The sequence below is a fragment of the Myripristis murdjan genome, chromosome 20, assembly GCF_902150065.1.
Source record: "Myripristis murdjan chromosome 20, fMyrMur1.1, whole genome shotgun sequence".
NCBI classification, from domain to species: Eukaryota; Metazoa; Chordata; class Actinopteri; order Holocentriformes; family Holocentridae; genus Myripristis; species Myripristis murdjan.
This window is the reverse complement of record NC_043999.1, coordinates 11,470,545-11,483,603: the sequence shown is the minus strand read 5'-3', so window position 1 is coordinate 11,483,603 and position 13,059 is coordinate 11,470,545. Positions and strand designations below refer to the sequence as shown.

The following is a 13,059-nucleotide window of genomic DNA, read 5'->3' as shown; positions in this document are numbered from 1 at the left end:
GCCATACATTGCTTATGCAGCACCGACGGACCACTGACTGACAGACAGCATGGTCAGGACAGGCGGGCTGAGCATTGATCGACTGCCAGTTTACTCAAAGTCTGCTGAGCTTCCCTGCAGAAGGTCGTACAGTTGGTCACTCACTGCGCTGCAGATGGATCAGACAGTAATGACTGGCATGATGGATAGCTGCACATCACAGATGGCACCGGAAAGATAGGGGTGTTCATCAAAGAAAGTGAAGGGCATCAGTTCAGTGTCAGTAAAATGAGAGTAATTTAGACGAACACTCTGGAGGTTATGGAGGATTTCATTCAGAATGTTGAACACTGGTTTTGGGAATTCATGTGGTATTATTTAACAAGTAAAACCTCTTAAATGAACAAAAAGACAGATACGACTAATAAATTGAACGGTAATCTATAATGTGCTTTGATTTCAAGCAAACAACGATCTTGTGCAAACCGATGTTCAAATCTCGCTCTGATGTGAAACTCTTCATGTGACCTCATTTAACCAGCAGCCCCTGGCTTATCAGACGATTCTGTGACAAACTCAGCTCTGCGAATGCATGCACATAAGCCAAGAAAAAGCATGTGAGTAAAATATAAGGAGTACACCGCTATTACCATTGTCAAAGTAGATGACAGTGGAGTTTCTGGACACACTTGGGTCAAAGTTAGCCATTAAAGGAGCGATGTACTGTGTCGCTGTCAGCATCCGGTGGACCACATCACCTGTATAGATGAAGCCTGAGGAAGAGAAGAAGAAAACACACAAGTTCCTTAAAGATCTGTGATAGGGCAAATGAACGATAAAGGAAAAACAGTGTTTAATGCATTCCAAAAGTGTTTACGTTTCCTTTTTAGGTGCATCCACTTTGCTTCGACCTCCTTAGTAGGTAATTTCCAAAATTTCCCAAAATAACTTCCTAAAGAAGATGGGTGAACTTGTTGCCTTCAATCAAACGTGTGCACAACAGCATTGCAAGCCAACTAGTTCATGAATATCAGTGTGTGTCTATAATTAAGAATGAGGCCCTCACTAAAAATGAACATGTCTTGTGGCTGCAGACTTTTCTACGATTGGTGGAGAAATTGGCATCTCTTCTTCTTTAAAAATGTATTTCTGCACGATTCTGCATGATTGCTCCACTTTGCTGCAAAAGTCTAGAAAGAAGCTTCCACTCTTTGATTGACACCAAGACCCTGTTGACTGTTGATAGTTTAGAAACTCAACATTTTTCTGCCATGAATCGCCATTGTAGCTACACTTAAAATATCTTGGCATGACGTCATGTCTTCTACATTTGGCCGGTTATCCGTGGGAATCTGACAAATACATCACCAAACAGTAAAATGGGCCCAGAAATGCGAGGCACGTCGCCAGTAACTGTTAAGGGTGTTTTAGGGTGGATTTTTTGTTTAAGGCCTCGTAAAAAAAAAAAACACACATAAACCTTCCTTCCCTCCCTCCTTTCCTTCCCTTCTTCCCTCATCGCTTCCTGTCTGTCAAGCTGCATCTTGCAGGAAGACAGCATCAGCTCTGGCCTCTGATCCAGTGTTAAACGCTCCTCATTAACCCATGGCAATCATGTCTCCCTGTGTCTCTGGCTTATTGCCACAGCCTCCCTGACTGCTTCAGATGATGATGTTGATAAATTAGTTTATAATGTTCCACAGAAACAGATCTGAAGGGTTTCAGATGAGAATATGTTGAGTGACTAATCACTTGAATGTTATGTCAGGGAATCATGTCATGAGCCTGGGTGATACGCCCCAAACGCTCTCCTTGTCAAACTCACGCTCTGCTGGTGTCCACTCTCTCTCTCGCCCTAGCTGTGTATCTGTTGACATCATCAATCATGGATGCTAGAAAACGACTTTGACAACAAAAAGGCATTATGTTAAGTTGGCAATTTATGTGTCCCTTCAACAAGGCACAAGTAGATCTATCTGCTGAGTGAGACATGCTCAATCAACGCAAACTAGAGCTGCATCATTTAGCAGCCTGTAAGCGTGATTATTAATGGTCTCCGGAAAAGAAGAAAACGCCCACTATTCATCACAAGGGAATGTGCTTTGCATAAAAAATGAACACTGAAGGCAACAGAGGCCAATGGTGTCTTAATTTCTCCCCAGTCAACAACGTGTAGCAATGTGAGCAACTATCTGAGGAATCAGTAAAAGCAAAACCCTGCTGTACCCTGCTGGATCACATAAATATCCATCTTATGTTAAAAATCAACTGATTGGGATCTACTGATTGGGATCATCATGTATAACCACTGATACAACCATGAATAATGTTAGTGGCATTTTCTATGAGGGAAAAATAAAGGGGTGTTGATTTAAGAGAAAATATGAGAAAGTAGGGATCTGTAAATATTTTGCTATGTGTTCTTAAACTGACATCAGTCAGGACATGGGCTATTTGTTGACAATGTGAAAAAGTCATTTTTCACCTCATTTCATCTTTAAGATGGACATTTTTATTTCCCGTGTGCACTGTGTATCATATAATACCATAACCATCAGTCAACACAAAGAAAATCGTTTTCTGGCTAAGGGATCATTCTTTATATCCTTCATGATGTCATTCAAAAGGACCTCATGAGGGAGAAACTTTGCTGAGCAGAACAAAAAGTGAATTTTGGGGAAAGAGCTCGCTGAGGCCAAACCAATGAAGTCCCATTTAATGTCTGTATGTTTTCACATACAGTAGAATGGCTATAAAAGCACATCTATTACACTGGAGGCCGGGAGCAGAGCATGGCATGTGGGGAATCAATCTCGCCCTTTAAGACCCTGTGACTCAGAATTACCTCTGTGTAAAGCACCGTCAGCACACACACAGAGAGGAGGAGGGAAGAGGAGGTGGAGGGGAGGATCGACTTTATCTATTTGTTTCTCAAGCGTAAAAGCACTCTACCTGGGAGAGGGGTGGACAAGATAAAGGATGTGGTCCTGTATGGCTCAGTGGGTAGAAGTGCGAGGGTTAAGGTTAGTTTGACTCCCAGTGGGGCGGCTGAGAGGAAGAACATACGCACTCACAGTGCTTCCTGTGAGCAAACACAGCACCGCAGATAAAAGCATATACCTACAGTAATGGCATATTTTATTTTACAGCACATGGATGTGCATACCTGGGAGTCTCCCTTCTAACCTTTTCTCATGTCCCAATCCTGTTAACATCCCGTTTTTTGACACACATATCCAATCCAGCAGGTGTTATACTATGTGAAATTTATAGTCAGATAAACCTAGTCTAATTCAGACATTCAACTTAATTTTTCTAGCGCTAACCGCTGTTGTCTGTTGTCCTCTAAAGTGACTGGCTGGAGTAACATACTCCAAACTGCAAAAATATGAGTATGAGACATTCCCCTAATTTAAGTCCAAGCCACATCAGCGAACATCATGTATAATTGTGTAAAGTGGACTTTAGCATGCAACATGATGAATAGAGCAATGTTAGCCAGTAAAATGAGCTACCTTATGAATTCAAGACTCATTAAAATAATTTTAGCTTTGCATTCTTGTGTTTTTTCTTCTATGCATGGTTGTTATGTGCCAGGGCTCTGTGGACTGAGCCGGGGTCATAATAATAGTGGTGTAGGATTATATAGAAGCAGGGGGAGTTAACATGCAAGAAAGTCTTATTTTTTTTTTTTTTTAAGTTGAAAGGTATGGATGTGTAGTGGAAAGAAAAAGAAGGAGGAGGAGGAGGACAGGAGCAGTGAGGCAGCAGTGCTCCGTCTACCTGGCTGAAGACAGAAATCAATGTAAGCACAAGTAGAAGCGCAAGGCAAAACCAAACAGAGGACTACACACCCAAACACTGCCGGTGATGCTGGCGGTGACTGTGTGGTGAGTCCGCCGTACGTGTGTGTGTGGTGCCGTGTTGGCCCTTTCTCCTCCTTAATCTGATTGCAAGGCGCACAGTGGGGTTTGACACAAATGACTTCCTCCGAATCAGCCGCCGCATTCCTCCTCATCTCATGTTTACCCAACACTGGTTCAAGCACGTTTTTATCTCCTTTTATCTCCCTCACTCTCTCTCTCTCCCTCGGCTACGCCTTGTTTTGCCCACTTCACTCTTTTTCCTTTCCCTTTCAATCTGGGGGACAGCACAAAGACCGGCCTGACTAAACGTGCACGCACACCCTTGTATAGACACGCACGCATAATGCTTTTCAGTTAAAAAAGAGCCCAGTTTTTTTTAGCTTTTTTTTTTTAAAATGCCATTGCTTCTGAAATCTCCATAGAGCTCTTCCAGCAATCTCTTGCAAACACAATACAACTTATCTGACAGCCCCCAAAATATCAGACAGCCTCTCAATACACTAAAGAGTTGAGAGCCATGGGGCACTCAATGGAGAGCCAATTCATTCATTATGGCCATCTCTTAGAGCAGAGGGAAACGGGACAGAAGACAGGGGGTGGGGGGGTTCAGGAGTGCAACAATAGATACAGAATGAGAGGGAACAGGGAGAGATAGAGAGAGATAGAGTAGACAAAACACTTGAGAGGAGCTGGGGGGGGACAAAGAGAGCGCAGTGTATTAAGAAGATGGGATGGGGAGAGATCTTAAAAGGCCTGATGGGTGGGACGGATAAAACACAGACAATTCGGTCTTTGACAAGGTATGTTTATGCGTGCTGCTATCCAAAAGTGCCGGGCTGTGTATATCCAAGAAAAACACGAGCGGGAATTAGCAGTCCCATCGGGCTAAAGCTTCACTTTATTGGACATTATGTTTGGACAAGTTCTTTGTTCCCTCATACTGAGCTGTGTTTAATTTACTGGAGATTTACTAGTTTATCGTAGTTGTTCTGGGAGTGGAACAGCCGGGGCTGCGTTGCACGCACTCACATTTCTATTTTGCTGTTTGTCTTTAAAGCGCAAAACACCGTTCACTCCGTCTCACTTTTGGTCAGCTGTGCTGTGTTTGGTACCTTTAGATATCAACTGTTTGGGTCCCAAAACAATTGTCCAACAAAATTAAGGGCAATTTAATAAAAAAAATTAAAATTAAAAAACATTGTTAAAGGCAGAATGTGGCGGTGTGCGTGTCTGCAGAGGCCCTGCTCTCTGCCTGGATTTTCTTGTTTTGCTGTGTTCAGGACTCCTCTGGGCGTCGGCCTTTGGACAGCAAGTGTGTTGCTCCCAGCCAATAACAGCACACGGTGCCAGATTGACAGCACGACATCCAGTAGGAGGCTATGAAAATTGAAAAAAACAAAATGTAGCGAGGTGAAACGCCAAGCGGATGAAGCTCGTTTCACAACGAGAGTGAATCTGGGGTCGACTTCCACCTGCTGGTGAGCACCGAGGTTGAGGATGAGGAGCCACATGGAGCATGCATGTTTTCTACTGGACAGGTAGGTGCTGGTGGGCCAATTTTTTTCCCCTAGGAAGGCGACGTCGCCATCATAGCAAACGACAGCTTAGCTTAGCATGAGAGCAGGGGCCAACTTTGTTGTTTTTATAAACCTCAACATTAGTCTACAAAAACATCAGCAAAAACAAAAAAAATCCTTGTTAACCACTCAAATCTGATACTTTATTTGGGAGCTCTGTCTCTGTCATACTTCCCAGGAATGGCAGCTGGAAGAAAAAAGACAGAGGACAGGAAGGAAGTGCATTTTCCAGGAATTTGCTTAAAGCCTTTCGTAAAATTGTCTACTTACATGCCAGTATCTATAGTCATGCATAAAATATTCACAGATGGAGAGAGAGTAGAAGAGACTTTATCAACTTTAGCTGCCCTCGGGCTTAAATGGGTTTTAGTAGTCCAGAAACATGACATATTACATATCACGTTTTAGTGTTATTATTATTCATTAAATGATCAAACAAGATATGCATTTATATGATATGTAAAATCGTCTTCAGAAAACATGAAGCGCTCATATGTGTGCACTCTGGGTTAGAGGGGTTTTGACAGGATGCCAGAGTGAGGTTTGACAGCTGTCCCAGTAAAGAGCACAGCTGGGTCTCCACACAGCTGGGGGTGGTCAGATCACATACCACACATCACCACCAACACCCTCAATCTCTACTTAAGTTCTCCCCGCGCTGCTCAGCACTGACCGGACCCTCTCTAATAGCCACAAACCTCTTGCCATCACGCTACAAGGCCTCTTTTGTTCCAGCGGCATCAGTCAGCTCAGATCTTTGAGTGACTGGGGAGCTCTAACATGGACGCACGCCGCCATCTTACTGCCTGCCGCTGTTTTTGGAGGACGTGGTGCTGTGCCTCTGAGCTCCACATGCAGTCTGCTGCTCTTTTGTCATTGGAAGACTCAGGTGAGACATTATCTTCTCCTGCAGAGTTTCAGGGTGGGTAGCGAAAGGAAAATATTTGCTGGAGTGAAAACAGTGACTTGCTGACAGCGGTGAAAGCTGCGGTAATGACGAGACAATGGGGAGAGGAGGATGAGCCGACTGATAGGCCCTGAAACGGAGGGATATGATGGGGGCGTCTCTGACACAAAGCTCCAGAGGCCTGCTGCCGACAGATAGCTGCCTCCTCCTCCACAGTTTACCCTCTCCTCCTTGGCCCCATCCCTCCATCTCTGTCTGGAGGAATGCAAATTCCTGTTATCTCCCCTACGCTCGCTGCAAGCAGCCTCTGAGCCCATTCATCCCTCCAGCCTGTTCCATGCTTATTCCAACATAGCCAACCCAACCAGCGAGCTAGCTGTGGCGCACCACGTGCATGGCCGGCGATCAAGTTACACAATGTGACGATAATAACGATAAGAGACATGACGGTTTATTTCTTTATTATTACAGTCGAACACAGCCCGGCATTGCTGAAATAGTTGGGTCAGAGCTGGCCTTTGGTCTTTGATGTGATAATGGCGGCTTGGGCTGTTGCGGTTTCGCCGTCAAGACTAAAGTGGAAAATTGCCTTGCACACTCTGGCAAACATGTCGGCTTCATCACGTGTCCAGCCCACACATACGTGTTCCTATCAGAGCGAGAGAGCGAGAGAGCGAGTGAGAGACAGAGAGACAGAGTGGGAGAGAGAGAGAGAGAGAGAGGGAGAGGGAGGGAATCGCAGCGTGTGAAGATTTTGAAGTGCCTCATCATTCTTCCTCTATCCCCCCTCCTCGTCTCGCATGTCTCTATCAGGGTGTACTAGGGCACTTGGCAGGCGCACTCTTGTTTCCAATCCAAACCCATGCAGGTCTGGTTTCTCTTCCAGTAAAGTCTGGTGTGGAACTGGTGGTGCTGAGTGTCGGGAGTGGTTTGGTTTTTTTCCCCCCAGACTAGCAGACTATCCTGCGGAGGTGAGAGCTGTAAATGGTCTTGTACCCGGCTGACTGCCTAGTCAGTAGTGCTGAGTGTTGTTGGTGGTTTTGTACTGCGGTCTGTGCCAGAGGAGACTTTTTCAAAGCCTCTCCCAGCAGAAGGTGGGAACGGCTCGAAGAAAATCTCATTTGGACTGCTGCTGTATTCAAGAGTGAGATCTCAGCGTAGTTTCATGTTCACAAACAAACAGGTACACCAAGAAGAAACACACATTTTTCATTCTCCATTGTATAAACACCCCTGCGATCCAGACTTACTTTACAAACCTCATTAGATTCCAGCTTAAATGTTGGAAAAATAAAAACTCTATGTACAGTCTAATCTGCCAAGTATATTTCCAAAAATAACACTAATGGCTACTACTGAGAGAACAGAGTCAAAAAGGAGTGTTCACTTACCACCGGTCGCCACAGTGATTTCACGCAGGAAATGTCCATAAAAAGGGAAATCGAAGGATAGATTAACTCTCTGTGAGGGGAAAAACAGACAGATGACCCCGGTCAGAGAGACAGAAGCAAGAGGAAGCTGAGAAAAGAGATCGTACTTCTCTTAAAAAACAACTGGGCTTTGGGACAGGGGGAAAAAAATGAAGAAAAGTAAACACACCGAGGTGCCCTGTGCTACACCTGCTCTTCTCCTCGGGGCAATCACTAGTCATTTCAGAGCTGTCCGAGTGATGAATCTCAGAAATAAAATAGAAATCTCAGGAAGTCTGCCAAGGTTGTAAAAAAATGTAAAATTTAATTGATGAGCTCGATCACATATCAGCACTGGATGTCTGAAACAAAATATTCTCTCCCATGGAACGCATCATGTTCAGGAAAATATTCATAAGTCCTCATGAAAATATGAAAGACTAAATTGATTTTGATTAACGAGTGCAGTGGGACTTTTGCGGGGATGAATGTATTTTGTGGAAATGGCTGATTATTGATGGCATTCCGTGTGATAGAATTCAGTGAATCCGCTAATGTTATGGCATGCACTCCACTTTTGGACTGTTTTTCCTGAACCAGCAACCTCCTTACCCTACTGAATGAACCAATAATATCAATATCAGTTCATGCAATTAATTTGGGAATTAACATAGACTCTCTTAGTCAAAATAAAAGGCAATTCATCTGCATTACCTCAAGACGTGGTGTGTGTATCAATTACATTGTACACAAGGGAACACGCTGCCCTCACAAAGTACCACCAGACAATGTTATAGAGATTAATGTTATGGAGTGAAAAGGCGTCCATAGTAAACATGCAGCTATGGTACATGATCCTGGATCATACCAGGGGGAGTAATCATGTGGCTGACCACACTCAATTACTAGGACAAAAAAAAAAAAAAAAAAAAAAAAAAAAAAAGGCAATCTACAGCTTAGCTTCTCTGCGGTGTTGTGATGACGCTGACCTCTGTGGTGTGTTTTGTTTTTACGACCCCACTGGCTGATAATTTTCAGTGTCCAGGCCAACGCGCTGGCATGCAGCAGTGCCAGACAGGAACATGGAAGTGCTCTCCACTGCTGCTCCAGCACTCACAGTTTTACATAGTGTTTCAAGACCAAATTGCCATCATAATAAACTGTTTGTCCCAAATGTTAGCCTGCTGACACAGTGGTTGAACGCGATTCAGCACAGCTGGTTTGCACTTCAATATTACGACCAAATTATCCACGCCAGATTTCTTTTTCCAAATCTCCTCTTGGCTCTGTATCGCTTGACCGGCCATTGAATTAACAGAGACGGGGGTTAGTAGGGGACACATTCACATCCAACTTATTGATTTTCCAGACGGAGCCAAAGTCTGAGAAAAGTCCCACTTCCCTCTTATGCTATGTAGAAAAAAAATGCTAGGCCATTCTCTGGCTAAAAACAATTGCTTGCCTCACTTTGTTAGGTTCAATCCATCATTACATGACTGAAAGTAGAGGAGCAGAATGCATAATGTGGAACTCTATTCTATCTCTTTACCGGCTATTATTCCCCCCGGGGGCTTTTTTTTTCAAAGTGGCCCCTTTTCAGTGCCCTGCTGCCATCCTATTCCCTTCTCTCCACTCACTCCAATACAGCCTTGTGTGACCTCATCAGTATGCGCCTCACATGGGTCACCTGCTTATGCAGAGGTAGAGAGAGAGGCGAGGGTTTAAACCTGCAGTCCCTACACTGCAGAGAGGCATTGAGGCAGTTTATCAAATTGTGCCAGGACACCAAATCCAATCCAAGGCACCATCCTCAGTTTAACAATCAGCAGCCTGTGGCCATTCATGTCACGTGTGTGCGTGTGTGCGTTGTCTTACCGCAGCTTGTCTGTGTGTGTTGGACAGAACCCCGTGGATCTTCACCTTTTCCTTGTCCATCTGTTCGATATTTACCCACAAGTCCTTACTCATTGGGTCTGTGGGCCCGTATGTCTTTGATGTGTAGTAGTTGTGATCTGTGTCCTCCTGTTGGACGACAAAACAAAATTTAATCAGCGAGCGAGCTTGCAGCAATGTTGGGTTTATATTGTTCTCAATGTAAAGGGTTATGTGGAAGCACAGGAACTTTATTTAGATGAATGAAATACAACTTTAGGGACACAGAGAGTAGATATTACTTGGTTTGTAGACAGCGTATGGCCACGGTGATTTATTCTGATGGAGTCGGTGCTCTTAGATATATACCAAATATAACCCCATCTTTACAAGGAGTCATCCTGCAGCAGAGCAATCTTTCTCACCGTGCCACTCAGCTGCTATCAATTTCCCAATCCGCCAAATTTACTATTACTCGCAATTTCAAAAACCAATTTCAACTTCTACAAGCTGAAAACTCATATGCATACGAACTCAATAATAATGGATTTTAATTTTGCTGTGGGACAAATTACATGTTATATTCGACCATCAGATAGAATGTATTCAATGTGTGTTTGTGTGTGTGTGTGCGCGCACCCCTTCATTCAACTCTGTGTTTTTCATTAGTGGCAAAATCAGCACGCGAACCGGTTTTAATGGCTACCGATCGAATTAAGAAACCAAGAAGTCAATCAAGCGCGACTACTTCCACTCTCAGAGAGCCCGCACCAGAGTGCAAAGTCAGGATTGCCTTTGATAACAGACACATTCATGGGCCTTTTATAAGCCATGTGGGAAGAGGCTTGTGTGCTTTTACAGTTTCCTGTACAGAATTAGGAATAATGCGAGTGTCGCGGGCCCCCTGTTGCTTATGTCTTCCCTTTTGGGGTCTAATGAAATGCCTCACAGCTGTGCCTTTTATCTGAAACACTGTTAAACTTAATGTTTTTGCTGTGTGGGGAGCAAAGGAAGTGTGTTCTGCCTGGGATCTCACTGGCCTGTGGAAACTCTGATTTTACAGGTGATGTTCTGTACATCAGCACGACTGCGCTTTGGGTTTTCCAAAAGCCGTGGGACAAACATTAATTAAAGCCCGGTTCTTCCTTTTTGTGTCACATCGTTCACATTTCCCTTGGCAGGTTATAATCATACCTCCAAACAATATTCAATGTGGAGTTGAAGACAGAGAGATAAGGTTTCAGGCTAAGCGGAGCCTCTGTGGGATTGATACGTATCAAAATTCCAAATGGAGTTCAGCCATGCAGGTGGTATTACTTTTGATTAATTTGTAGCTTTAAACAAACATCGCCAGGAGCCTTTCATCACAGCTTAAAGCGCAGACAAATCTTGTCAGGGAGAAAGCGCCCTCCAGGCAGCCTTAGTCAGCACATTACTTTGAGAATAGAAAGCGAGGGCACTTGTAAAAAGGAGCAGACACAAACGCAAGCCTGTTAAGTTTCCCCACTAATCAGCACAAGATGTTTGGTGTTGTCGAGAAGGTCCAGGGGAGATCGCGAGTCCTAAGAAGTGAGAAGGGGGCCAGCTGGCTGTTCTTGCCCCAGATTTCCCTCAGGTTTCCCCAGGAAGAGTGAAGGGAAGGGTGGGCAAGGTGCCATCTTCCAGCTGAGTGCAGGAAGACAAGAGGAGCTGTGAGGCCTTTCCAAGATAAGAGAATACAGAGAAAAGGAGACCTGAGCAGAGCAACACCCTCGCACAAGCATCCACACAAATTCAGTGGACAAGCTTCCAGATGCCCTTAAAATGCCCCTTTTCCACCAAAAACTTCTGGGTCAAAGTTCCCAGGTCTTGCTCTTGGAAGATGGTTCAAGGGGCAAAGTGAGGACCCTCAGCTCTTGTGTGCTTGTATTTCCACCGTCCTCCAAGAGCAGGAAACTTCATGCAAATAAGGAGGAATGTGTGATCGACAACAGCAAAACATCATGGAAAATGTCAAAGCTGTTGTTATGTTCAGGTTCCTTACTACTATGAATGTGAAGACACCAGAAAAGCAATCGATTTGAAACGAGGAAACATTTTTTTGTAGAGGAACGCAGATCAAGCAGATGTTATTGCAAATGGCGATGGTATGTTTTTTCTCTGAATTACTATCCTACCAATCTCTCGATAGAAAGGGTAAACGATGCTGTAGCAGGGGAAGGTGATGCTTCCTTTGAGAATTCATTTCATGGCAACATGAATGAATGAAAGACAGGTGGCCTTGTGATGAACCGGAAGAGAGAGGACGAGTGAAACCTCGCCAGTCAAATGCAACTGAGATCCCCCGCCCCAATACACATCTGTCTGTCACAAACCTCTATATTGCACTGAAATGGTTGAAAGGAGATAACAATATTGCTGCTGATAACTGCCTTTTGTTGATAGTGGAGACTGCTATGCAGCTCTGCACATTTAGAGAGTCCAGTGCATAAAAAACATATAGATGCTATATGGAAATCATTCGTTGTACAAACCCATTCCAGATTCATTCCCATCTCTGTCTGAGGCATTTACTCCAGCTGCCCATCACATGAATATTGCATTACATTGGGGCCTGAATATCTTGTGCCAACATGTTTCCATTTCTGAATGGCTCCATATTCTAGTAGAGATTGCGACTAGGAGAATTTATTGCTTTTCCTTTATGAGATTATTCGGGACATTATACGGAAAGAGAATAAGATGTTTGGAAACGTTTCCTCAAGCTGGTATTGGTGATGCCTCTGTGTCTGTGATTCACTCAGCCTGGGCAAAAAAAAAAAAAAAAAAGGACAACTGCACTGAAAAATGTAATCCCCTCATCCCCAGCCCCTTGCTTTACAAAAAAACATTTCATGTATGCATCAGGAGCGTTTGAGCTTTGAATAAATGTCACAATATGTTGGGATTAAGCCGCATGTGAGCCATCCTCAGTCTTCTATTTCCTGACACAGTACACACCCACACACACATATACACACGCAGAGCACCAAGGGTAAACATCCGCCGTTAAATCAAGCCGTAGCGTGTACGAAGGAGCATTAGAAGGATGCCATCACTCATGTGCGCAGCTCTTCATCAGCTGATAATGCCTGTGATCCATAATTCATCACTGAGCTCCATCTCCTGTCTGTTGGAGCAGCTTGGTGGTGCTGCTGCTGCTGGTGTGTGTGTGTGTGTGTGTGTGGTGAAAGTCAACAACCTGAAACTACACTCGTCTGTGCTGCACCTGCCAGCAACCAGCAACAGGCCGCCTTCTGATTCCTCGGTACACAAGTCTGGACTTGGAGCAAACAAATGAATTAATGGTGATGGCAAACTTCTGAAAATGCAGGGTTTTGAGCTTTTCATCAACGCGTGACATCCGAAAACAGACCAAAATCTACAGACTATTCAAAATGTTGCATGATCAGTGCACGGGATCTGTAAAA

The 13,059-nt window shown here is 44.2% G+C and overlaps 1 protein-coding gene across 1 annotated transcript in view; it reads right to left on the bottom strand.

The window, feature by feature from the left end:
* Positions 1–13,059, bottom strand: part of plxdc2b (plexin domain containing 2b) — a 93,145-nt gene that overhangs the window by 28,826 nt on the left and 51,260 nt on the right. The window contains exons 3-5 of the mRNA XM_030079639.1: positions 9,614–9,760; positions 7,721–7,790; positions 630–752 (exon numbers count right to left, since the gene is read on the bottom strand). Coding sequence (XP_029935499.1) covers positions 630–752; positions 7,721–7,790; positions 9,614–9,760 — 340 coding nt within the window. The remainder of the gene's footprint in view (positions 1–629; positions 753–7,720; positions 7,791–9,613; positions 9,761–13,059) is intronic.